We start from the raw sequence: 27,679 nt of genomic DNA, 5'->3' as shown, positions 1-27,679 counted from the left end.
ATCAATGATTCATGAAGAATCATTTTTATCTCAAAAATCCTGTGTGCATAAGGCTCTGCTGCTTTTATTTCTTACACAAGCAATAGATTCTCTGTGATTTACTAGAAACTGGGACTTGAAGTGTTCTCAGCACCTACTAACCCCAGGACTAAGCAGGTTAGTCTAGGGCTTGTCTACATTACCTGCTGGATCGACAGGCAGCAATTGATCCAGCGGGGGTTGATTTATCGCATCTAGTATCGACGCAATAAATCAACCACCAAGTGCTCTCCCGTCGACTCTGGCACTCCACCGGAGTGAGAAGTGCAGGCGGAGCCGATGGGGAAGCGTCAGCAGTTGACTCACCACAGTGAAGACACCATGGTGAGTAGATTTAAGTATGTCGACTTCAGCTACGTTATTCACGTAGCTGAAGTTGCTTAACTTAGATCGATCCCCTCCCTTAGTGTAGGCCAGACCTAAGTGAAAGAACTACTTTTACCAACACACTCCCAAGAGGCCATCGCTGTGCATTTTTTAAACACTTGTGTACTATATTTAGTTGTACCATTGCCAATCAACTATTTAATAACCTGTAAAGACTAATTACTTGGTCCCTTGTGCTCTGAACCATTCCTAGCTTTACTCCATATTTATTTTTCTGCATTAGAGGAGACAACAGGCTCATTTCTCCCCCTTTCCACATCCTTTCCTCTATCTCTTCTCCCTGCCCCATTTTTGTTTTAAATTTAGCCCCTCTCATTCTCAGCCACCTAAGCATGCACTCATCCATGTGTAGTATTGTGACCGGGGTCCCGGGGGAGCCAGCTGAGGTCACTCTCAGTGAGGGTGAACTGCAAAGAATGAGACAGACAATCCCAAAGCTGGTGGATATTCCAATACTTAGATTTACCAAGTCAGCACTAAACCGCTTCTGTTGTACCTTACTGGCTACTGAGAAGTCCAAAACACAGTTCCCTTAAAGTAACCCAGCCTCAGGCCTCCACCTAGTTACTCAAGTCAGAAATTATGAGGATTAATGAAAATCTTATATGGATTTTAATGAGGATTAATGAAAATCTTCCCCATATAAAAGAAAAGGTTCTACCAATCCCAAAGGATCGGACACATTACCTCCCAGGTTAATGAATATTCAAGACCTTTCCCAACCAATTCTTATTAACTAAACTAAAAATTTATTTTAAAAGAAAGATTATGGTTAAAAGATCAATATACATACAGACATGAGTTCAATTCATTGAGGTTCAGATTTATAGCAGAGATGGTGAACTTCGTAAATGCAAAGAATTCTTTCAGAAATAGTTCAAAGGTTATAGTCCAATGTTTATATTTCAGGGCGGTCAAGTCAGAACTGAGATCTCAGTCATTGTGGCTTAGGCTTCCCCTGCATGAAACCTCAAGCAGGTCTGAGATGACAGGATCAGGACTCAAAGATCTTTTATACAATTTCAAGCCTTCTTTGACAGGTCGGAGTCCCTTGGCTTACAATAGGTAATCAGGGCAACTTTGAAGTAGGTCCATCAATGATACTTAGCTACACGAATTAACATTAGACATTTGTCTGTTTTTCACCATTTGCAGATGATTGGCTATACATTTCAAAGAGATGAATACAGTGATATCTTGTGTTTACAGTTCATTTAAATGGTAGGATGTTCTTTTGATCTCTGAATTAACAGAATACAGCATAGACAGGGACTGTTGATTACATTGTTGACCTCTATCCATATATATGTAAATACACAAATGCAAACATTATCTCCCCATATGTCTTTAAGGGTTTGGAGTCATTTATCCTGCAGGATGCTTAACCCTTTCTGGCCATGTGTCACAACCATATTCAGCCATCCAATTAGATTCATCCACACTGAAGACAGAAGCATTGTCTGGGTCACTGCCATTGGTGACTGTCCTCCTCCTAAAAAGAGCTGTGGGGATGCTTGGACCACACTGCTTCTCTTCCAGAAAAAGGAGCCAGCACCTCCAACTGCTTTGTTCCCCGACCCCAATCCTCTTAACAGATGCACAATCAGTTAACACTCAGCCATTTCAAACTGTGAATATACGAGCTAAAACAAAATACTCCCTATTCTTACAAATTGTATCTGAAATTTCCACAACTTATGTCAGTTAAATTTTTTTAAACTAATCTACTTATATTCCATAGGCTATGTCCCTCTATTATAAGCAGAGGCAGATAACTGCTTCTAAAATTCCTGCTCTACAATTACAATGCAGATTCCTTTGGGACCAAACAGAATGTGATTGTTGAAACTATACATTGATCCTTGGTCTTCAAAAAAAGTTGGCAAGTGTACCCTTCCAGACCAGACATTTTTGCTGATGAGTCTCTTATGCTGTTCAAGGGGAAAATTAATTTTAACCTGTTAAGACCCATGGAATCAGAATCTAAAGGCCATTTGAGAGTTCTACCAAATAAACATATACAGTACAGCTTCAGAATACACCAGAAGAAAGGTGACAGGATAGTTTAACGGATTAGCAGAGACCACAGATTTTGTTATCCTCTAATCCCATAGGTAGACCCTCCAGAATAGAGTTTAAGATAAAGCTGGTCAAAAATGTAATGGTACATTTTTCATATAGGAAAATGCTGTTTCATCAAAATCTAGATTTTTGTGGTGATGTGTCAATTTCAACAAAATTTGATGGAAACATTTTTTAGAATATTCAAAATTGAAATGAAGTATGCATTCTATTGTTACTTTCTGACTTTGTTTCATCTGTTATACTTACATTTTAGTATTATAATGCTGACATTACCAAATGGGGTGGGGGGTTATATGTCATTTCAATGTTTCTGAATTGAAATATTTTGGTCCCAAATTGGGGCTAAAAATCAAAAACAAAATGTCAGTGTTGGAATTTCCTAAAGGACAAAGTTCCATTTTCTGACCAGATGTAGCTGAAGCACGTTGATAGACCCAGGCTGTACCAGATCTGCAGATAAGTAGACTTTATTGTCCAGGGATGTCAGTCTGGCACTGTTCACAAACACTACATTCATTCAAAGATGTAACACAAAAATAAAAAGATTGAGAGCTACATTCCATTAGCAGTATTTCCTGTTTGAGTCTAATAATTATGGAACTTCATTCTCAGTCTTTGAATACCAAATTCATAATAGGTTTCAGAGGGGTAGTCATGTTATACCCCATGAAAGCTTATGCCCAAATAAATTTGTTCGTCTATAAGGTGTTGTTTTTGCAAATACATAATAGTGAATTTTGTACTGGTACCTGTGACCGTGAACTTCTTTGGCAACCAGAATATGGTACCTTAGAAGTCAACAGAAAATTCTTCCCCAAAACACCCAATTGCAAAAACACAAGAAGCAGAACAGTGAACACTCTGCATTTACGTTTGCATATTATCTTGGTTACAAACAAGAAAGAACAAGAAGTCAAAAACAAGCATTTATACTGAAACCATAGTTGAGTCATTCTGCAAAACAGACAGTCAAACTTTATTAGAATTTTTCTAAGTTAAAATACTAGAGTTTATTTTTAGAACTTTTTTTATGAGAAGGAAAAGGTTAATTTTACTTTTAGTTTTGATATGAAGGGCATTCACTTATCCTGTTTTTAAAAAACAGAGAGTGAAAGAGAGCCAGGTTAGAAAACATGGGTGAAATATGGCTATGTTAGTTATGAGTGGATGCTTTGACTCTCAAGTCAACCACAATAACTGCTGCTTGGACTTTGGTTAGTTTGATGTAGTTAGCCATGTTATTTGGTTGGATTATTTTGTTTGTTTTTGAAGCAAGGTAGGTTTGGATGATTGCAGTACAGTTGACTACCTATAGTTGACAAATCTATGCTAGAGCTCTGATGTGCTAGAGCCACAGAATAGGTGTTTTTTCTCCAAATTGAAGATGAATTCAATTACTCAGGATTTCTCAACCAAACAGCTATTCTGCTCTGAGCTTGGCTCCAGTCTCAATTCTTCCTTTAAAATGCACATTATAAATCAGATGGCTGAACTGGCTGAACATTCCTAAACCCATAATTTTACATATGATGCTTTCTGCTTCACAAGTAATTATGTAAATTCATGTAAATTGGTTGTACTATTCTAAGTGAAAAATATTCTTTGAAAAGTTTAGTTTCTTTAGTTATTTTATTCGGCCAATTTCATGGCTATATAAAACAAATTTCTTCAAGATCACAAACTTTCTTTTCATGACCACACTTAACAACAAAAGTTTTATTTACTCTTACTCATCCTATGGTTTAGAGGAAATTGTTTGGGTGACATCCTTTAAGGGGGTGGGGAGAAATATATTACCTAAGGGTCCACATAAATATGTATTATACATTTTACCTCATTTTCAATCAGATTGCACCCTTACTGAACATTGCAAGCTTTCAACTCTGAACTTGCCATAATTTGTCATTACAGCTATGCAACTGATTTTTCTGTTCACTAGCTGAACTGAAAGAGCACAAAAAAAATCATTACGAGTCAAATTATGCTTGGTTTGACTCAAACAATGTTTTGTTTCACTTTCAGTGTCTCTCTAATGTCTGTTTAAATAAGATTGAGGGAAACTGAAAAATAAAACATTTTCCTGAAGAAGAAGAAAAAAAGTCAAAATATTTTGTTTTGGAAATACTGAAACAAAATATTTTGTATTCCAGAAACTTTTTTTTTTAATCAAAATTTGCCAAAATTGACCCAAATGTACTAATTGTTTCAGCTGAACCCAAATCTGCATGGGGGGGGAGGAGGGCCGGAGGAAAAGACAGGTTTTATATGAAAATTTCCACCTGTGACAAGCTAGAAAATTCTACTTTCACATGAAGAAGAAATGTTTAGAAATTCTGTTCTTATTCCCCCTCTTGGCATTAAGCCCATCAAATGCAGTTTGTTCTATGAGATCTCTCCCTCCAAAATGATCTGTTCAATCCAATGTCCTCAAACATGCTAACATATCTGCCTTTATGATATTCCACCACTTTAGCCGCTGTCTTTTTCCCTTTAATCTTGTTCTGTTGGACTCTCTTACCCATAGAGTTGTCAGGAATGCCCTTTACATGATCAAACCATCTCAGTCTGTACTCCCTCATTTTTGTTTATGGGCATTACTTTGAATATCTCTCTAACACACATTCGTCATATGGTCCTTCTTGCTTACACCCATTTTAAAATATTTATCTATTGAATAAATTAACTTAATGCCCTATTTTAAAATCTAACAATATAAGATTATTAATATATTAATTATCTTACCTGCTCCTATTTGCAGGCTTAGCATCAGGATTTCACTTTCACTTCTTTAAACTATTCAGAAGTCTTAAACAACCACAGCCATACAAAAGAATAAGTGATTTATTTCCAGTTCACCTTTAACTTAATTTTTTCTGAATACTTTTGATATCATAACTGATTTAAAGCTAGTTTTGAAACTACAAAAAACTCTTTAAAGGCCCAACTTTCTACTAACCTCTTGATACCACTTGTGAAATAGCCTCTGACCTAACACATGTGGAATGTTCTGTCAGTGAAAGGTACAAGATAAGAAGTGAACTGAACTGATAAGAAATGTTTTTTTCATTATGTATGTGTACACACATGTACTGTGTGTACACACATTTCAGTCACAGGTAAGAAACCCTCTTTTCTAGAAGAGACCACCACTTTTTAAAAGAGGAGGCAGCAAACACTGGAAGCCTGCAACACATAAGAGATCAAACAGGATAACAATTGTCCTATCTACATGCAGCAATTCAAGAATACAATTGCTTGAAACCCATCTGCATTTGCTTCCAGAAGAAGGGAAAACACTCAAAACAAAATCTGCCTTAACACACCAAATCTCGAGTCCCAGAAAGGGAAAATAAGACCTACAGGAAACTAGCAACTAGGAAACAATTTATGGTATTTAAAACAATGGTTACTGTATCATAAGGAACTGAAAACTGCATCTCATCTCACTCCTCTCCAGTCCATTTACTACAACAGCTAAAAATCATCTTCCTCACTAGCTACTCAAACCATTTCATTATGCTTTTTGACCCCTTTTATGCCTTCTTCTGCCACTTGCATCAAATTCAAGTCTCTTACCTTCCCCTTCCATAACCATCATGATTGGAGGGGCAGTGGACAAGACACTGCTTGAGGGTCCAGGTCTTATTCTGGGTTCTGCCACTGACTTGCTTGTGACATTGGGCAAGTCACTTCATTTTTCTGTGCCTCTGTTTCTCCTCTCACTCTTTGTCCGTCTTGTCTATTTATACTTGTAATGTCTTGGGAGACAGGACTATCTCTTACTACGTGTCTTTACAGTGGGGGCCCAAATCTTGGTTGTGGCCTCTGGGGACTACAGTAATACAAATAACAGCAACCATTTTCTATCTCACCTATATCTGCGCCTGTTTCTTCCTAGTACCCCAATGAATTCTGCCCAACGCTTCCCGCGTTTGCAATTCTTACAATACTGACTGATTTTCTTAAAGACCCAGCACCCGTAATGAAGCAATTATGCAAGAATCTAAGTTTTCTTTTTTGTTTTTAAGTTTCTGGCCTTCATGGTTGTAAAAAAGACTTTAAAACATGAACCCTAAAAGCTCAAAGACCAGAAGACAAATAAAAATGCAGTCAGTTTTTTGGTTTTTTTTTTTTTATCTCACAATTTTTGGAGCCCATCTCACAATTTCAAATTCCTGAAGTCAGCTGTACTACCTCTCCTTTCATATTTTTCTCCTACTTTTCTTCCCTCTCTCTTCCAGTGTCCTCTATGCTGAGATAGGGCTCTTGAGGCATGTCAGATGCTTACCTTCTCTACCAGTTCCCTGCTGAAAATTGAGTTCTTCCCTAATATCCACAAGTACTAACCCATCACTAAAAGTACTGTCTCAAACCTAGAAACTTAACTACCAACCAGAAAAAACACCTAACCTAGAATCTTTGTTTGCATCTTCTTCCTCCTCTTTACATCCAATTTATATTTTCTATTTAGATAGGGTCTCTGCTCTACATAGTTGACTAAAGTTTCCTTGACACTGTACAAGATAAATACTTCAACACCATTACTCTGCCAGGGAAAGTCTGCTCTTTGAAACTGCCAACAAGTTCACACCCTTAGAAGAGACAGTTCCCCAGAGATGCTGCATATTTCTAATCCACTTAGCATAAGCTCAGTTAGGGCATCTCCACACAGATGAGTGGCAGAGAAAGATCCCTTGAAAAGCAGCTAACCCATTGCTTTGTCCCCTAACAGAGCTATTTCTACAGGGTCCAGGTGAGGGAGGTGAACAATAAGGGAGCAGCACTCTCTATTTTTATGCCACCCAGATTCTCCAAATTTGGTCTCCCTTGGCGGGGGTGCGATGAGTCTATCTCAATGAATTTAATAGGTGAAAAATCTACTAACATGACTACATTTAGTTGCTTGGGTCTCTTAATATAATAACCTATTTCTCGCAAGGTTGAAATCAAAGGTATCTGAAAGTTGGCAAATACTGCATGCAGTTCAAATATAATTTGTTTAAATCACTTAAATATTCCTTAAATCTACAGCACACAGTAGTTGGATGTTTCCAAAGATATTTTCACCATCTAAGTAAAAAAAACCTCTAATTTATTTTTAATTTAGTTTGTATGTACTTTTTTTTTTATATAAAAGAGATACTTTTTTCTGCATGTTCTTATGGTCAATTGAGTAAAGTTTGTATCCGTATGGAAAAAAAGATGATAGCACTAGCTAGAGACAAGCATAGTAAAGGCTGGTTCTACACTTAATTTGTCCATATAGCTTAATCTATTCACCTCATTCGTGATATGCAATGCTCATGCAACCCTATTCCCTGACTTCTCTTTTACAGAATGAGTGCTGAATTAAAGTACGTTGTGTATTAGTTTTATGAGATGGACAAATGTCTACTGGTATTTATCCTAAGCCATATTCATTAAGGAACGTATATAAATAGTATTAGGAACCCAGGTTTGAAAGATGAGAGATTGTCTAAACTCAGTACCCTGCATTCTACCACTATCCTTAAAAAAAAGGGGGGGGAGGGAGAGGGAGAGAGAAAATGGAACACAAATTCATAGAATATCAGGGTTGGAAGGGACCTCAGGAGGTCATCTAGTCCAATCCTCTGCTCAAAGCAGGACCAATCTGCCACTAAATCATCCTAGCCAGGGCTTTGTCAAGCCTGACCTTAAAAACCTCTAAGGAAGGAGATTCCACCACCTCCCTAGGTAACCCATTCCAGTGCTTCAACACACTCCTAGTGAAAACATTTTTCCTAACATCCAACCTAAAACCTCCCCCACTGCAACTTGAGACCATCCTTGTTCTGTCATCTGCCACCACTGAGAACAGTCTAAATCAGTGGTTCCCAAACTTTAACATGTGAACCCCTTTCACTAAAATGTCAAGTCTCGTGAACCCCCTCCTAAAAATGAATATTTCCAGGGATTTTCTCCTTTACCTGAGTATAAGTTATAAAAACAGTGATCTTGGAAATATTAAATTTGTTTTTATGACATACTTACTAAACACTATTTATCATTACAGTATTTTTATTACATTATGAAAATGGCACCACTCTTCCAAGATCTCACTTTAATAGCTTGTATCACTTTGAATAAGCCTGTTATAAGACAATGCTCCTATGTTTCATCAAGAAGTATTGGATGTTAAACAGCATGAAAGTATTTAAGAAGCCAACTCAAAGAGTTCCTTCTACACAAGCATTCAGGTCCTGAGCAGTCCAGCCAAACAATGCATGTTACAACAAAGCTTAAACTTGTTCTTCATAATAATTTTAAAAACAATACTAGCTGCCTATTTAGTTTTAAAAACAGCAAAAAATATCCACTTCCCTTTTCATTACTTATAAGGAGTCTTGAAGTTTAAATCTCCTCAGTGTGACAGATATGCTTGCTTTGATCTGCTTAGCTCTTGGAAGTCCAGGCGCTCCCGGCTGCTGGCCCCATGCTACCCGGGATCCCTAGGGACAGCTCTGTTCGCCATTAGGGAATTTTTCCCTGAGAACCCCCTGTAACATTTTACGAATGCCAGTTTGGGAACCACTGATCTAGATCAATCCTCTTTGGAACCCTCTTTCAGGTAGTTGAAAGCAGCTATCAAAACCCCCCTCATTCTTCTTATCTGCAGACTAAACAATCCCAGTTCCCACAGCCTCTCCTCATAAGTCATGTGCTCTAGCCCCCTAATCATTTTTGTTGTCCTCCGATGCACTCTTTCCAATTCTTCCACATCTTTCTTGTGCTGTGAGGCCCAAAACAGGACACAGTACTCCAGATGAGGCCTCACCAATGTCAAATAGAGGGGAATGATCATGTCCCTCGATCTGCTGGCAGTGCCCCTACTTATACAGCCCAAAATGCTGTTAGCCTTCTTGGCAACAAGGGCACACTGTCGACTCATATCCAGCTTCTCGTCCACTGTAACCCCTAGGTCCTTTTCTGCAGAACTGCTGCCTAACCATTCGGTCTCTAGTCTGTAGCAGTGCATGGGATTCTTCCCTCCTAAGGGCTCTGCACTTGTCCTTGTTGAACCTCATCAGATTTCTTTTGCCCCAATCCTCTAATTTGTTTAGGTTCCTCTGTATCCTATCCCTACCCTCCAGCGTATCTACCACTCCTCCCAGTTTAGTGTCATCTGCAAACTTGCTGAGGGTGCAGTTCATGCCATCCTCCAAATCATTAAGTTAATTAACTCTAAAAGGCCACTAACAGAATTGCCAAAAAGAGTAGTGTCAGCAAAATGAATTGCTATGCAAAGATCCAAGTTCTAAGATTTTAGGAGCTTTAGGACTGAAGAGGGAGCTGGTGGCAGTAGGCTGAAGTTGAGTAAGAATGTCTCATATCTCTGGCACACAGATGCAAATGCATAGATTGCAAATCCAGCACTGTCTATCCCACTCCCCAAAGATCACCATGATATAGGTGTTAAACTGTGGGACAGACCAATCTACTATGGGGATCCTTGGGACACTCCAAACCAGTTGATAGAAGAGGAAAGCAGCTAGCATAACCAGGGAAGGCATGGACAAAATGCCAGGCATTCCTAATCCTAAATTCTCATCTTAATTTCTAACTCAAATTTGTTATTTAAATCTTTGTGGATTTGGTTCTATCTCATAGAACTGGAAGGGACCCCAAAGGGTCATTGAGTCCAGCCCCCTGCCTTCACTAGCAGGACCAAGTACCGATTTTGCCCCAGATCCCTACGAGGTCCCCTCAAGGATTGAATTCACAACCCTAGGTTTAGCAGGCCAATGCTCAAACCACTGAGCTATCCTTCCCCCTATGTTAGATATGTTAATCTAAGAAATATTCTACAGTAACAAATGTTTTAACCGATACTTATTGCAGGAGTGGCTGTTTCTGGAAGAATACACAATTACCAATTACAGTGAACAATACTGATTCTGAACATAATTATGCTAGTGTGAAAAGAACAACAAACAATTGTTTGAAAAAAGAACTTATTTTCATCCTTGCAAACACTCCCCAAAGATCACCATATATGAACAAAAGTGATACTTTCATGAAGGGAGTAACTTTCTATCTTTTTTAAAGTGGTGTAACTGCTCTTTTTAAAACATAATGGGAATTGTTCTATTTGAAATGTCAATACTGATTTTATGAAGATCAATACTCTTCCACCACAGGTTTGAGAATTTCCTTTGCTATAAAATGAAGTGAAACAATAGTATTCAAGCATATACTACTGAAAACAGTAAATCAATTTCACCATATCTAGAATTCTCTATTAGAAAGAACACTAGCACTTTAAAAATCTAATCAGTTTAAAAAAGGAAGTTAAAAGTAGCATCAGTTACTGCATTTACCAGTGAGTTCTCCTACTAAATTTGTGGCTTTGCAAAGATGTTTTCCTGTTTATTTTAAATGGTTTCTCTCTCCCCTGCTGCTGTGTAAAAGGTGTGCACAAAGAACAAGCTATCTATGGAGAGGAAAGCATGAAGGTGACTAAATACAAAGTACTATCAAGTTTATAAAGTAAACAACTGAAAGAAGATCCCACCTCTGTCTCCAATTTCTCTAGGTTAAAAAAATATCCCTTTTTTAAAAAAAGGGAACAAATAGTGTTAATCGGGATTAAAATTATATATGAAATTCTACAAAACCAGCATCACCTAAACTATTATTTATAGCATCACTCCAGTACACAATAAAGCCACAAAAGGATTGGTTCTTACTATCTGGATGAAAGTAGCAACCATGTTTAAAAGATTTAATGAGACTTCATACTATATTAAAATTAAAACTTATTTAAAAAAATAGTGACATTACAAGAGTTAAATTAGGTACTCTATAACAAACAACTACAGTATCAAGGTGTTCCATTTATCACCTAGACATCAGTAAGATACAATAGCTGTTCAAAAATATTAACATCATTTTGTGTAGGAAAAGAATGTCATACAGAAGAGAATATTGCACTCCTAGCATTAATTTACCTGTCCCAGAAGCTTCTGATAATTCTGGTGTAAACTGTTCTACAAATCTTGCTTTATTATGTTAATTAATTAATTAGGGGGCAAAACACGACCACAAGACATCCATCCACAAATCACAATGTAACAAGATCTTTACTTAGAAGTTCTCGCTTTATATATATTTAGTAGCATTCCATTAAAATATAGAATTAGCAACATTTGACAATGTGAAGGTTCTAATCTCTCCAAATTGGGAGTACACTGTATGCAACAACACAGTAAACAGCTGTTACATGAGTTTAATTGAAACTAGAAGTCCAAAGGGAATAAAGGACTGCCTAATAACTATGAAGATTACACTGGCAGAGTAGCAGTCTCACACAGCTAAACCAGCAGCACCTCTGCATCATCACAGGAAGCCAAACACAGTAAGAAACCTCCAATGAGACAACTATCCCCCAAGAACAGCATCAGAAAGCCTCCCCCTCGTCCTCTTTTGTTGTCAGGTCCAAACAACAATAAAGCACATGCTCTGCTTTGTCATCTAGCCTCCCTGAACAGATAAGCTGCGTGAAGGGCTCTTCCGACGCGCTGAGAAACCGCTCACTCGAATGCAGGTGCCTTGCAAATCCAAGCACCCTTTTGCTGTCTCTGATTAGCTGCCTCTGAAACCACAGTGGGTCATTATCAGCAGCACAAATAAAACAAAATCCTATTTCTCTATAAATCTCGGCTGCCTCCCCTTTAAAATTGGGTCTACCTTATAATTAAAAAAAAACCCGCATATTCTTCAACTGCCAAGGATCGAATCGGTTGTAAGTTACAGATACAGCAAATCACGGGATGCCAGTGGCAGATAAGCAAGGTTGGGAGGGCGGCCGGTTGCCGAAATCCCTACTGAGCGCCACACACCGTCCAGGTGAGCCCCTGGAAGCATCCCTCCCCCCCAAAGGGAGGCACTGCCAGGCCCCTCCTCGGACCCCTTCCCTGGCGCTGCACCACCCCCGCGAGGGGCTCTCGGCAGGCTGCCCAGCAACACCGAGACAATAACATGCTCCCTCCTCTGCGCGCAGGGGAATGGGATGGGCACAGCGGGGCAGGTACCCCCCCCCCACCAGACAGGCCGGGCAGGGGGCTCCCCCCAAGGACTCCGCTCACACGGGGGATCCTGCAAGACCCCTCGGCCGGCGCTCCCCGCGCCTGTCCCCGGCCCCGCGCACACAGGCACCGGGGGCTCCCTCGCCCCCCAGGGTGCAGGAAGGGCTGACACGGAATGGACACCCCCAAACCAGAGCCGCTGCTCCCGCCCGCCCGGCGGCGCGCCGGAGACGCAACCTGCTCTCAACTTACCTTGGGCTTGTAGAGCCACTTTCTGAACCTGTTCATCATCACCCCAGCTGCTGCCTCCGCCTCTCAGGCCGCTTCCCGCCCCGGCTGCTTGCGGGGGGGGAGGGTTACGGATCCCTCTTCCCCGGCACCTCAGGCGGCTGCTGGGGGACCCGGCGAAACCCCGTCCCCTCCCCGGGCTGCTCTGCGGGGCTGGCAAACCCGGCCACGCGAGCCAGGCTCTGCCCTGCTGCGGAGGAGTATCCCGCAGGGCCCCCTCAGGCTGACCTGCCCCGGCACTGGCCAGCAGCGGCGGCGGCACCTCTCTTCATTGACAGCCCCCAAAACATTCCACCGCCGCCACCAGCTCCCAGCAGTAGCGCTCACTCAGCGCATGCGCACAGGCGGACCCGCTCAAACCCTGTGCGCTGCCTCTGGCCAGCGCTCTCTACTCTTGCACCAATTGGAAGGCGGCCGCGAGGGGCCCCCTCCCCGCTCACCCCTCCTCCTCGGCTGCACATTTGCGGAACATGGATCCCTCACCCTAAGCAAGCTCAGAAGGGGAGGACTACAACTCCCAGCATGCCACGCCCCCGTAGCTCAAGGGGCCACTGAAAATAAGAGTGGCGAGTTGTATGCTGGTACTTGTAGTCTTGTCGCGGGGCAATAATTAATGCGTCCACTTAATATTAAGTAAATTATTATTATAGTCAACCCGGTTAATTGGGTTTCAGGCAGTTTCTGGGGCTAAAAAAATCCACCAGCTGGAGTCCCGCTGACCACCAGTTGCTAGGCAACGGTAGGTAAACATTCGCCGCCATCGTGCTTTTAGTCTTGTAGTTTTTTACTCCTCCCTGGACCATTCGAATACACGAATGAGGACGGCTGAGTCGACTACAAATCCCAGAAGCCTCCGCGCCCCCACGCTGCGGGCATTATCTGTAGAGAACCAAGTAGTCTCCGCTGCAGGTGGACTGTGCTGATTCTGCTGCGGCTCCCATAGCGGTGAGTGAGGGGGGCTGGGCCATGCTGTGACCCCTTACTACTGGTCCAGGGATTCAATGCCTTCACCTTCAACTACAAACGTCCCGTCACGGCCCTTCGCCCGCCCCAGGGGGACCCCCGGTTTAGGGCTCGCCCCAGACACCCGCCCCCACCCCCCCGAGGCTCGCTGCTATTTAGTTCACTGTGTGAGAGTCTCCAAGATGAAACCCAGTGCTTATTTTGTGCCAGGGCTGATCCCGGCACCTCCGGGCTTTCGGCATCAGTGCTGAGTATTAAAAAAAAAAACCCATACCTCTTTCATTGCAAATTAAACAGCGATGAAACCTTAAAAGCCCAGTTGTGTCCACCTTCCCTGTGTAGAAACTAAAGTAAAACAGCCTTTAGTTTATTTATTTGTTAGAAGACCGGAGAAGTGCCCCAGTATCCTTGGCTAAAATTTTCCCTCTCCCACCCTGTTGTGGAGCTTATTAGACTTGCTGGTGGCCTCCCCTACCACTTCAGAGGTAGCTGCTTTTCATCCTTATTTCTGTCTGGTCGCACTTATTGTGTACTGGGCACATTCCAAACATGGTCTCTATCATGGGAGCTGAGAGACCAACAAAGAAACGAACAGGGTAGAGAAGGGGTGTTGCATACATGCAGTTATTTTAACTAATATGTCAATATAAAATTACTAAAATAGGACCAGTAAAGTGTACTCCACAAGCGTATCATTGACAGTCAGGAAGATAGCCACAGGCATGTTTCCGAAGCACTTTGGGATCCTTCAGGATGAACAGTATTAAAAATACATAGATCTTTTATTGGACTAACCAGCTTCTGTTGATGGGCAGTACGAGCTTTTGAGCTACACAGAGCTCTTCTTCCTTCCACCAACGGTAAAAGATATTACCTCACCTATCTTGTGTCTCAGATCCTGGGACTAACATAGCTACAACACTATAAAATACATGAAACACTATTATTCTCTGGGGTTGTTAGCATGTAAGCATTCTATAGTGCAGTGGTTCTCAACCTTTTTTCCTTTGCAGACCCCTACAACTTTTTGAATGGAGGTGTAAATCCATTTGGAAATAGTATGTAAATTCCCAAGGGTTAAAAGCCACTATTTTATGGTAACAACAACCTTTCACGGATCTCATATATAGTCTGCAGACCCCAGGTTGAGAATCACTGCTATAATGGACATCACTGGGCAAAACAGTTATAATTGCTTACACCCCAGCGTGCGTTGTCAGCAGTAGGGTTCAAAAATTGGGACATCAGGAGCTTAATAAATGATCCTCTGCTGCCTGATCTAAAAGAGCCTATTCTCTTAGCTGTGGCTGTACCAAGCTCAGATGTCTAGTTGGCCTAGCCACCACCAGATGGGTACAAAGTGCCACACCAAGTAGGCATAATAACTTAACATACTCTCCTGGCCAGGCAAGCATGTTATGCACTTCAGAGGCTTACCAATTCAGTTCACTATAGAGGCCACCAGTTGTAATGCCAATGCCCCTGGGTGAGTCATTGGCAGCAGGGATCAAAGCTGGGAGGGACCTCTGGATCTTAATACTTGAATCTTTACCACCTAAGCTAAAAAATTCAACTGTCTTAGCCAAGGCTGTAGCAGGCTCAGTCTAGTTGGCCTAGCCACACCGAGTAGACATGGCTTACATAGACTCATAGACTTTAAGGTCAGAAGGGACCATTATGATCATCTAGTCTGACCTCCTGCACAATGCAGGCCACAGAATCTCACTCATCCACTTCTATAACAAACCCCTAACCTATGTCTGAGTTATTGAAGTACTCAAATTGTGGTTTGAAGACCTCAAGCTGCAGAGAATCCTCCAGCAAGTGACCCGTGCCCCATGCTGCAGAGGAAGGCGAAACCCCCCCAGGGCATCTGCCAATCTGCCCTGGAGGAAAATTCCTTCCTGACCCCAAATATCGCGATCAGTTAAACCCTGAGCATGTGAGCATCTGTTACATATATGACCATAAATGTATACTTTTGACAGACAAAACAGAGATAAGACAAAAATGGTTAAGATGTGTGATCATGTGCATCACTGAAGGGGAAAAATGTTCACTGTATAGTTTAACCAGAATTCTAGTGGCTGACTAGATGTCTATAAATATAATAGAAAAAAAAAGAACAGACTATAATATTTTGACCGTGTGTCTTTTTTTAAGAGCAGAATATTGAGAGGTAGGACTGCTGACCTTTATTCCTAATTGTGCCACTGATTGTGGTGACCCTGGACAACCGCTCTTAATCACTCTGTCCCTTCGTTTACCTATCTGTAAAATGAGGATAATAAAATTGACTTGCCTGAGGGTTGTTGTGTAAGGATTAATAGCTGTGAGAGTGCACTGTGAGATCATCAGATACAATAATGTTATATAAGGGCACAGCATTTTTACTATGCATATTACAGAGTATGCAACTACACACTTTCAAATATATTCATGGTAGGATATGTAGGAAAATATCAAATGTAGGATCTGGTCCTTCAACCAGTCAGCATGCATTAGAATTACTGCTATTGTACATCCATACCACTTGCGTGGTTTAAAAAAAAACACACACACACACACACACACACACCCCTTTTCCATCTAAAGTTATGCTGCCCTAAGACAAAAGCATGGTGCAAAGAGAAGTTGTACCCTGACTCCAGTTGATTATGGCCATAAAGTGGTGTGATAAAATGTTAGGGGTGCAGAAAGTTATATGGTAAGTGGGGATGCTCTGTTGTAGCCATATTTTCCTTCTGTGGAACTTTTTACCCCACATTCTTTGCAGTTTCCATGGTTTTGTTTCCTTCTGTGCCACATAGATGAGAAAAGCATCTGGGTCGTTTTGAGCAGCACCTACTCAATCTCATTGAATTTCACAAAAACCTTATTCGGTCCTGATTTAAGAAGGTGGTGTAGTTACACTGATGTAAATGGGGTTGCAACCTTTTAAGGCTATTAATTTAAATTCTGGATATGGTAGTGAAGGGTAAAATGTCTGTTGACACTGAAAACTTTTTAATAGCTCAGGATTAGAAAATATAATCTCCTATTACACTTTGCAAACAGAAGGATGCCGAGGCACCAGCTTGTGGTTTTTACTCCGAATTTTTAGTGCCCTTCCACCTTATTGTGAATTTAGTTCTGTTTTATTTGACTGAAGCCAGCATCAAGAATAAACAATCTGATAATCATTTTTTTAAAATAAAACCTGTTAAAGTCAATCTGTTTAAATATAGTCACTCACTGAACTGCTGCTGTTAAGAAATTTTTTTTTACATAGTACCTGTATCAGGGGTTCTGACTGTTAATTATAGAGCTTCAAACACCTTGGTTTTCATTTAACTATTTTCAAACATTTTTTTAATTTTTACTGGGGATGTGTGAAGCTCAGGATGTTCAAAGGGTGAGGGCCCCAACCTATTCCCATTACAGCAGATGGAAACACTCCCTTTGACTTCAGTGGGAGTTGGATTGGAATCCTTAGGGCAGACTGAATAACCACATAGATGCATATCCCACCACACACCTTTATCTAAATCTTTAGAGCCTGAAAGAATTTTGGCATTCTTGGGTGGAGCAAACTATACCCCATAAAAGGATATAGAAGTGAATGTTCTCCTCTTGCACATTGGATGGTTCTGGGCGGTGTTTTCCCTGAAGCAGAATGCTTCCTAATGCTTTTTCTGTGGCAGTATGATTCTGTGGCACCATTCACGCCTAGGCTGTCCCTTAAAGACACGATGTAGCTTTATAACATTTATATAATAATAAAACTGCTCAGAAATTTTACTAGTTACCAGTTGTGTTTTAATCAGATCCGTTAGCTATATGCCCATATTAAACAATCACACAAACTAATTTTCCTTTCGACAGTTTGAGATTAGTATTTAAACATGTTATGGCAATTTAAGTGAAACTTACTAGTGCTGGAAGGCAAGGTACAGACACTTTGTATTAGGAAGTATTCTAACAGCCTTTTAGAATCTTGATCAAGCATTCTTTTTTGTCAGAAGTGTATGATAATATGTTAAATACAAGATTTTGGAGGGTTTAACATTTTATTTTCACTATGTAAACATTAAATTGGTGATAATTTTGGTTTGCATGGCTGGAATAAGATAATGACTTTACTCACTGAACATTATTAATGTTTACCTGGCAATGTAAGCAGGCATGGTGATGTACAGAAAAATGTTCTCAGGACAGAGACTTCTTTTAAGTCTAGGGAGCCAGTTCCACAAATTGTTGCATATATGAGTAATACATAGCACAATGAGGGATGTCAGCAGACAAAGGGGCAGGAGGGAAAGGGAACAGAGTAAGGGGGTAGTGTGCAATCTTGAGTTGTTTCCCTAAGACTGGATTTAAGACTAAAGTTTTGTCTTCAGTTATGTCTCAATAGGAAAGTTCTGTGGGATAAATTAGGGCAGAAATTGTCCCATAAAGTATGCATGCTGGAGTTACTGTTTCTCTCCAATATACGTTTTAGATATACACTTCACCCAATAACCTGGTACTGAAATTAGTTGAAAATGTTATCCTAATGATCATTAAAGAGACATTGTCAGAATAAAAAAGGCCTCATCATTTGTCATCCGAAGAAGTGGGTATTGCATCCGAAGAAGTGGGTATTCACCCACGAAAGCTCATGCTGCAAAAACATCTGTTAGTCTATAAGGTGCCACAGGATTCTTTGCTGCATCATTTGTCACTTATTTTATTTATGTTTATAGCGTCTGCTCATTCCTTCTGTTAACCCTTCTGGTTGGGCAATTAGGATTTTGAAGGCTTAACCTGAATGTTCCCATTTACAGTACTGCAGTACATGTGTCTCTGCAAGCCTATCAACATACATTATGCTGCAATTGAAGGAGCCATGAAAATTTAATGATTTACTTTATTTATAGGACTCTGCATGGTGAAGATGGCCAGCCCAGAAAAACATATTGAAATAGTGGTCCAGCAGCTTAACAAATTTAATCCTGAAAATGAGAGCACAGAGCATCTCTTGGATGAGTCAGCTAAGGTTTTACAGGTACATTAACTGCCAGTTTATCCTAGGTGGATTTCAGAGTTTTAGTGGGAGCTTTTTAAATATAAAGATGTTCTTTCTCTAATGTAATATTTTGAATTACACTGAATTTTCCTATGGGTTTTATAATGTTAACCTATATCTAGGGTGACCAGATTTTCAAACCCCAAACCAGGGCCACTTTCTTATAGTTGTCACCAGGAGCCAGGGAACTGGTATGAGAGGATTTGGATGAGACACCTTGACCTGGAGGTTTAGTGGTGGAAGGTACTGGAAATGGTTTTGGTAGTTGGGGGTGATGGGTTAGGCTCTTGTGGCTGAAAGGGTGGGTGAAAAGGGGGATTGTTTGTGTGAGCAAAGATGGGAGAGAGATTGATAACAGATAGTGTTTGTCACTGGGGACTAGAGGAAGAGAGAGGAATGATGGTCCAGGGTACTAGGACTCGGGAGATGTAGATTCAAGTCCATGATCCTCTACAGACTGTGTGTGACTTTGGGTAAGTTACTTAGCCTCTGTCCTCAGTTTCCAATCTGTAAAATGGGAATAAGTTGCACTTCCCTGCCTTACAGGAGTGTTGTGAGGTGCTCAGATACTCCCGTAATGGGTAACATAACCTCCTTAGACAGATACTGTAGTTAGATGGGCCGGAGTAAGTGACATGGGATTGGTTGGGGTTACGACATGCAATTGATGGATGTATATTACCATCATCCTATTTACTTTCATTCAACCTCCTTTCTCTGGTCCCTGGCTCCCATTCCAGTACTGCTTCCCCTTTTCACTTCTATTGAAGTCTAGCCCAGAAGCTGCCTCTATGTTGGGCTCAGTGTGGCACTTGCCAGGCAACCTCCTGCATTTTTTTTTTAATTCTGCCTCAGATTGTCTATATCCTGCAGATGGTGCACCCTCAAAGAAGGGCCACAGAATCAAAGAGGAAGCAAAAGGAGCTTAGAGATAGGGAGGGTAGTGTGTCTGACCTCAATGGAAAGGAAAGAAGAGAGGTTGGAGAGAAGGTAGACATCCTTCTGGCCAATATAGTTTAAGTAAATCAACTGGAACAATGCAAAAAGTTGTATTTATGGTCCAGAACCAGAATGTATGGTCACCCTAGCAATACCCCAACACTGCAGTCCGTAACTGGTCAGTACTCCAACTGGGATCAGCACATGGGGCTGATTCTCCACAGCCTTGCGCCTTATGTAGTCCTGTCCGTCTTTACAAAGCAGGTATCAAATGCTACCATTTTAACTGAATAGTCTTTTAAACCCTCTTTGTACAGGTGTAAATAGCTACACAGAGTGCTAAGCAGTGGAAATCAAGCCCAAGGACTTCAGGCTAAGGTTCAAAGTTAACCCTGTTTGGGTTTTGTTTAAATGGTAATGTTTTGTTTACCATCAACACTTTTTTTAAAATGGTCTTGTTTCCTACTACTGTCTTCTTAGTTCTTTTACGGCATCTGGAGCTGAAATCTCCATTACAATGCTCGGATGGGTTATTGCACCAAGGCAACCTCATTTTAGTAGTCTTGGCAGTAGATATCATGGGCCACACAATGCTTTTATTTACACGTGGGCGTCCCTTTTAAGTCACTGCAGTGGAGTTGTACCAGTGTAACAGAGCAGATTTTGGCATGAAAATTATATAATGAACACTTTCTATTGCATTTATTTCACACCTGAACTATATTGACTCAGAATAATTTTGATAGGAAACTTCATCTGCTCTTCATACAGCAAAGAATAAGGATGTTTAAATTGTTCATTCACAATTTTGGAAGAAGGTTGGAGGAAAGGAGGGAAAGTGTTATGTCAACACCTCTGTATTTCTCTTCACAGTTATTGAACAGTTAGATTGTACCTCCCACTCTAGAGTGGGAGGGGGAAAGACAAAAGCACCACCTGCTTCCATTATGGACAATGGAATCAAACTTCCTGACACATCCTTTTTAAAAATGAGGAACAGGGAAGACTGAATCTAAGGATATGGCAAAAGTCCCTATGATACTTGCACTGTCTAAATTCTCCTATTTGTTTCTTTACTCTCCCTCCCCCTGAGTATTTTTGTTGTCATTTTATCCCTGAAAATAAGATTCCTTTTTATATACAACTTTTTATAAAAGTCACTATAGAAACCATGCAGTTATTACTCATTCTTCAAGGAAAGCTCTCTTGATTGTGATTTATTCTTTCCTCTTATTTTGCATAATGGGCTGTTATCGGGGGGGGGGCGGAATAGAGTAGCACCTGTGTATATTATTTCTCTACACTCTTTTGTCACCTGTCATTTGTATTTTATCAGTGTCACAGAAATTCTTGAAAGTCAGAATTAAAATATTTTCTGCTTTACTATCAGTTAAATTCCAAATTGGTATTGTACAAAGTCTTTCATTATAAATAGATTCTTCTTGCAAGTCAATACTTTACACTTCTGATAGTAAATTCTTTTTCTGCTTGATCTCCAGCAGTCCTTATTTAAACTGTATTATTAATTTCCTAGCATCTGTGGGTGTTTGTGTTGCTACAATGTTCTTTAGTCATGGAGGGAGTGGAGTTATTCTGGGTATATATATTGGTGTGTCTAAGAGCAGAATTTGGCCCTGTATTTACAAACTAACTATAAAACACTATCAATCCAAATATCATCTGACTGGTTTAGTCATAATTGTGAGCTGCTATTTAAAATTTCATTTTATTATCCTGCAAGGTGCCCTGAGATGCAAAGAATAAAGGTAGCTCTAGCATTGTACTTTTGATTAGATTTGATGCCATCTACAGTACATTCTGGGATAGGTCTCATTTACACAGTTTGCTTTGATAATGCATCAGCAGAGCCTTGCAGTCACATCTGGAAAAAAAATCAGAGTTATTTATTATTTGCATTACCGTGTCACCTAGGACCCCTAGTCATGGGCCAGGACCCCATAGTGCTGGACGCTGTATAAATAAACAAAGATGGACTCTGCCCCACAGAGTTTGCAGTCTAAATAGAAGACAAGAAACAGCAGATGGATACAGACAAATTGGGGAGTTTGAAGAAACAGACAGTCATCCCCATGATACTCAGTGGTCACTGCACACCAGCAACTTAACTGTTGTCAAGTTTTTTGTACACATGACAGCAAATAAGAGTTTGAAGGAGAGATGTGAAGGAGAATAATGAGGTAGCAAGAGTAGGTAGCAGGGAGGGGTTGGTCAGGGAAGATTACGAATATTATTTTAGCCATGTTGAACTTAAGCTGACTGTTAGGCATCCACAAAATGTCAGAAAGGCCAAGGTTTTAGATTTTAATTCAGGATTCTTACTCACACAGAGATAATTGTGAATATGCTCTCAAGGTAAGGTTGAGTTTGGTCTTCAGGGAGAGAGTCCGGGAGTTACTTTGAGCAAGCCAGGTTGTATCCCCACCAACCAATCTACCAGTAGCACAGGGTCAGCCCTGGGGAGACCTCTTCCCTGTTATATTTTCAAGTTAGATGGTAAGAAGGGATTTTGTAGTGAATTGGAGGAAAACAAGAAGAGGCAGGCAAACAAATACATGTTAAAAATGAAGGAGAGTAAAGTGGCAAGAAAAGAATATGAGTAGTAAAATGCAAAGGGACACAATTGCAGTGAAGATGTGCCAGCCTTGTGGACACATTTTTTATAAATAAAAGAAAACTCCTACTCCTTGTGTTATGATCATTCTAAATGAAATGTGGTTAAGGATTTCTATTTTTGGTTAGCAGCAGATAAACATTGTTTGACATGATTAGAAATCAGTGATCAAAATTAGTCTACAATTGATTCAGCATCTTACCCACACTAGATCTCTTTTGCTGAATACTTAACATCCGCATGTCATGTTCTAAAAGGGATTTTTTTCCATGCGTTGGTACTGTAGAAGGGTGAACTCACTGCTAGAGCACCTCCTCCTGGCAGGGTGTGGGGTAGCAGCTCTCTCCTAGATACCACCTACTGACAATTGCTGCAGTCCCACAGTGGTTCACCTTGTCTCATGGTTTGACCCTCCAAACAGGTCACTTTAAAGTCTCTTCCCTTGTGGGATACCAACATCTCAAACAAAGTGTCCCACACAACATTGGTCATCGATACCCCATCTTCCACCCTCTAGGGCTCCTCTTCCCTTCCACACCTCTGTCAGTGAAGGGCCCCAGGGATTCTACATGGAATCTTTTAACCCAACTGAAAACCAAAACACAATGAAAGCAACTTCTTCCCCCTCCCTCAGGCTTAAACTTTAATCCATCCTGGGTCCTCTCTAGCTCTCCATTCCTCTGGAGAAGAGGAAGAGTTACCTCAAGAGTTACCTCAAGAGTTACCTCCCTGGAGTCTAGGCTTTACTCTGGATCCTCCACATCTATCTTCCTCTCAAGGCCATCTGCCTGTCAATGGGCATTCCCTTAGCCCCACTGCAGGAGTCTCCTTCACCTCTGCTGCCCTCTTCCATCAGGGCCTCTCTAAGGGTGTAAAATCACTCCTGAAGCCCCTCTTCAGTTATACAGCCTCCTGAGTTTCTTCTCTGGAGATCCAGGTCCTACCATTTTGTCAGGGCTCACCACCAGAAGTTTCTCCACCCCAGTAGCTTATCTGGGTCTCTCCAGGTTCTACTCTCTACTACTGATAGAGAACTGGCAGAGTTTGTCCCTTACAGCCTCCCTTTTACGCTAGTCTTCCTCTTTATACAGACAACCCATCTCCTTTCTACCTGGGCTTCATCTTTTATTAAGCCTGGCCCACCCACCAGGTGCAACCAGATGGATTAACTAGCCTCTCCAGGCCACATTAACCCTTTCGCCATCTGTGTGGGATAGATATCCCATCACAGGTCCCTTTGAATTATCAGACTTAATCAACTCTTAAAAAGAAATCTACATTTTGATTTGTTATAGTTAAATTAGTTGCAACCTAAAGATTTATTATATTTTAAATTAATTAAATTGGCAGGAATGTTTTCAGTGAGAACACAGGTTAAATAGTACAATATACAGTTTGTAGTCACAGCAGACAAGCTGTTAATTTTTTTTAAACTTTGATCTTGGACACTCAGACTGTGGGCATCAAAGTTCATAAAACCAGATGCTAACTGCAAGCAAAGGCTTGTGTTTATATGGTGTGACCTGTTTGGCATCAAAGTGTATTCAGTCTGATTTAGCCCAGTTAACACTTCAAACTGAATTTTTTGAAAATTCATCTTGATTCTTTTAGATAATAGGTATAAAGCAGTTTAATATCTGGTACTCACCTTCAAGGCCACATCCCTGCTGACATTTTGTACTATTCTCCTGTCAATACTAATACTCCTCCTAATACGCCTTCCTAAACAATCCTTTGATATCTTTCTTTATGGCTTCTTCATTCCACATTTTGCCCATGTGTCCTAACTAACCTCCCTCTCTTCATTCAAACTCTTATTCCATGAAGTCTAGCAAAGACAATCTGCCAAAAATAGCTGTGTCTTATCCAGAGTGTTTTTAGGAAAAGTTATAGTCTGGTCATTATGAATAGGGCTAAAGTCATAGAAACATAATAACAATGTGAAGTGGCACAGGTACTGTTGTGGACCCAAAATAATCCTCATTTTCCTGTTGAAACTATTAGAACCATTAGCTTTTGCTGTAATAACAGATGACATTTTAATATAGCACTCAATCTGGCAAACCCTCATGCAGCTACCCCATGTGAATAGCCCCTTTACCATAATAGAATTATTTGCCTAAATTAGGGTTGCAGGATCAGGCCATAGTTTTGACTTTTGTAAATCCAGCATAATTAAAAAGCTCACTGCTCTCATTGGGAGTTCACTGGTCTAGTCCTTTGTTCCCACAGTGTTGATACTGAGTTCAGCCTGTCTATTGGCCTCTCATGCAGTACATGCTTTAATTTGGCAAGAGGGCTCAAAGTTATCCATTAATCTGGTTCAGTTGTGTATGTCAGAGCCACCCACTCACTCTGAGCAAAATCCAAAAATGTCAAAAATCACAGATTTATTTTTAAACATGAAAATGACTTGCTGTATGATTCCTGTGATAGGTGTTACAAAACCTTAATTATACATGTCTGATGTGTATCATTTGTGACCGATTTTTACATGTAGATTGTGAGCTCCCTGAATAAAACCCATCTTCAATGATGCTTGTATAGTGCAGAGCACATCATCAACATTGATTTAATAATAAATACAGTAGTGTAAATCTTTCCTATGACTTCAGTGGACTTTTGATTAGGCCCTTAGAGAGGAGTAACATTAAAGCCTGAAGTAATATAAACTAATCAGATCACATGTAAAGTGAGTGTATTCTGACTAGAAGTAGCTGAGTTCAGTGTAAACTACTGTTCAAGTCTCAGGAGGTAAAAACAGCTTTCTCTGTATGTAAAATATTATCTCCTTTCTTGAATGTTAGTTTAAACTTAGAATAAGGATTTCCAGAAAGGGGATTTCTCTTCCTCTCTCTCCACCCAAAGAGAAACCCTCTTTTCCTCCCCTTTCCCATCCTTTCCCCCCTTATTAATCTCTTGAAGAAGACACGTTGCTAGCCCTTTCCACCTCCTTCCCCGCTCATTGGCAAAGCTCCACCCCATTACCTGTCTATCTTACGTAACACTACTTCTCCTACTCTCCTGTGTTGAAAGTATTGTGCGCATTCCCCCCTGCCCCAGCCTGCTTGATCCCAGTTCTCCTCTGCTGGTTCCCAGTAGAGCAAAAAGTCAGGAATCAATAGTGGGAATGGGCACATTAGGAAGGCAGGCTAGGAGAGGTGGGGGATTCCTACACAGAAGGAGGCAATGCCAGTGAGTACATATTTCAAGCAAGAGTCAACCTGCTTCATCTTCTTCCCAGCACAGAACACCCATTGGCTGCCTCCATGCCTTTAGGAACTGGTCACTTGCAAGGTATTAAACACTTGAGAAGTAGCCAATACTGAACTTTCAAAATTCAAGGTCAAAATGGAGAGACTTTCAAATGTTTCTGATGATAATGACATTCTGAATGTATGTAACAATATTTCATTTATTCTCAATGTAGCCAATGCACAGTGTAGTAATCGCTAGATTACCAAACACAAATCTCAGAACATCCAATAGGCAATCTACTGTACATTGACTGCTTTGCCACAAGTGCTGCCACAGTCATTCCACATCTCACAAACTGAGGTATGAAAAAAAGTAACTGAGTATGAACAGTGACTAAATGAATGGGTGACCTGTCCTGGAGAAGGTCAACAGACACAGGCTCTGTCAGAACCAAGGGGTGAGGTGAGTTCCAGTGCCCTCCACTGAGAATACCCTCCCACACCCAGACTCAGCCATACAGACCTGGGGATAGACAGCTTCCATGTACTAGCTAATCTCAACTGCCCAGTTGCAATCAGAAGAGAGAGGTGGCATCTAAGATATACAGGACCCAAACCATAATGAGCTTTTTATATCAAAACCAACAGCTTAAATTGTACCCATAAACAATTTAGAATCCAGTGCAATCTGTGGAGCCCAGGGGTAAAAAGCTCCTTGAATGAAACACTTGTAATTAAATAGGAAACCATATTATGCACTTGCTGAAGGTTCCAAGTGGTCTTAAAGTGTAGTCTCAAGTAAAGCACCTAGTCGTCAAACATGCAATCTGGAAGAGGCAAAACTGTGGATGTATGTGGTCGATCCATATCCAAAAGGAATAGTTAGCCTCTCTGCTAATCAAAGGGGAGGGGAAATCTTTTGGTTAATTCTGCTGTCTGGATAATCAAAGGCAATTGAGAATCCAGTAGGACCTAAGGCCTGGTCTACACTAGGACTTTAAATTGAATTTAGCAGCGTTAATTCGAATTAACCGCTCAACCGTCCACACCAGGAAGCCGTTTAATTCGACCTAGAGGGCTCTTTAGTTCGAATTCGGTACTCCACCCCGACGAGGGGAGTAGCGCTAAATTCGACATGGCTATCTCGAATTAGGCTATGTGTGGATGCAAATCGAACTTAGTAGCTCCGGGAGCTATCCCACAGTGCACCACTCTGTTGACGCTCTGGACAGCAGTCCAAGCTTGGATTCTCTGACCAGCCACACAGGAAACGACCCGGGAAAATTTGAATTCCTTTTCCTGTCTGGGCACTTTGAATCTGATGTCCTGGTTGGACATCGGGGCAAGCTCAGCAGCACCTGCAACGATGCAGAGCTCTCCAGCAGAGGAGTCCATGCAATCCCAGAATAGAAAGAGGTCCCCAGCATGGACAGACCGGGAAGTCCTGGATCTGATCGCTGTGTGGGGCGATGAGTCTGTGCTTTCGGAGCTGCGCTCCAACAAACGGAATGCAAAGACCTACGAGAAGGTCTCCAAAGCCATGGCACTCAGAGGATACAGCCGGGATACAACACAGTGCCGCGTGAAAATCAAGGACCTGAGACAAGGCTACCAAAAAGTCAGAGCGGCAAACGGACACTCCGGAGCCCAGCCCCAGACATGCCGCTTCTACGAGGCACTGCATGCCATTCTAGGTGGGTCTGCCACCACTGCCCCACCAGTGACCGTGGACTCTGAGGATGGCATAGTGTCGACGGGCAGTTCCTCGGCGATGTTCGCCTTTGGGGAAGATGAGGAAGGGTTTGTGGAGGACGACGCAGGCGACAGCGCTTACAATACCGCTTTCCCCGACAGCCAGGATCTCTTCATCACCCTCACAGAGATCCCCTACCAACCCTCCCCGGCCGTTAACCCGGACTCAGAATCAGGGGAAGGATCAGTCGGTAAGTGCTATGAACATGGAAACATTTATTTTTTAATAAACAGGAATAAAAACTATATAAAAACTATATAAAAAGTTTTCCATATAAAACTATATAAAAAGAAGGTCCACACA

At 41.1% G+C, this 27,679-nt stretch overlaps 2 protein-coding genes across 12 annotated transcripts in view; one reads left to right on the top strand and one right to left on the bottom strand.

Annotated features, from left to right (window-relative positions):
- Nucleotides 1-13,348, bottom strand: part of ZFYVE28 (zinc finger FYVE-type containing 28) — a 299,046-nt gene extending 285,698 nt beyond the window's left edge. For 4 of the 8 annotated variants that reach the window (XM_045018919.1, XR_006579776.1, XR_006579779.1 and 1 more), the window contains exon 1: nucleotides 12,810-13,264. In XM_045018919.1, the coding sequence (XP_044874854.1) occupies nucleotides 12,810-12,848 (39 nt within the window). In that variant the 5' untranslated portion in view covers nucleotides 12,849-13,264. Of the gene's footprint in view, nucleotides 1-12,809; nucleotides 13,282-13,328 lie in introns of those variants that run through there. The other 4 variants (XM_045018912.1, XM_045018913.1, XM_045018917.1 and 1 more) reach the window with 3 other exon arrangements.
- Nucleotides 13,349-13,357: 9 nt separating this feature from the next.
- The window catches only part of CFAP99 (cilia and flagella associated protein 99), a 96,403-nt gene continuing 82,081 nt past the window's right edge, over nucleotides 13,358-27,679 (top strand). Inside the window, exons 1-3 of one of the 4 annotated variants that reach the window (XM_045018923.1) lie at nucleotides 13,509-13,790; nucleotides 18,707-18,834; nucleotides 20,112-20,208. In XM_045018923.1, the coding sequence (XP_044874858.1) occupies nucleotides 20,206-20,208 (3 nt within the window). In that variant the 5' untranslated portion in view covers nucleotides 13,509-13,790; nucleotides 18,707-18,834; nucleotides 20,112-20,205. Of the gene's footprint in view, nucleotides 13,791-18,706; nucleotides 18,835-20,111; nucleotides 20,209-27,679 lie in introns of all 4 variants that reach the window. The other 3 variants (XM_045018924.1, XM_045018922.1, XM_045018921.1) reach the window with 3 other exon arrangements.

This window comes from Mauremys mutica, chromosome 5, assembly GCF_020497125.1.
Source record: "Mauremys mutica isolate MM-2020 ecotype Southern chromosome 5, ASM2049712v1, whole genome shotgun sequence".
Taxonomy (NCBI): Eukaryota; Metazoa; Chordata; order Testudines; family Geoemydidae; genus Mauremys; species Mauremys mutica.
This window is presented reverse-complemented; position numbering and strand designations above follow the sequence as displayed.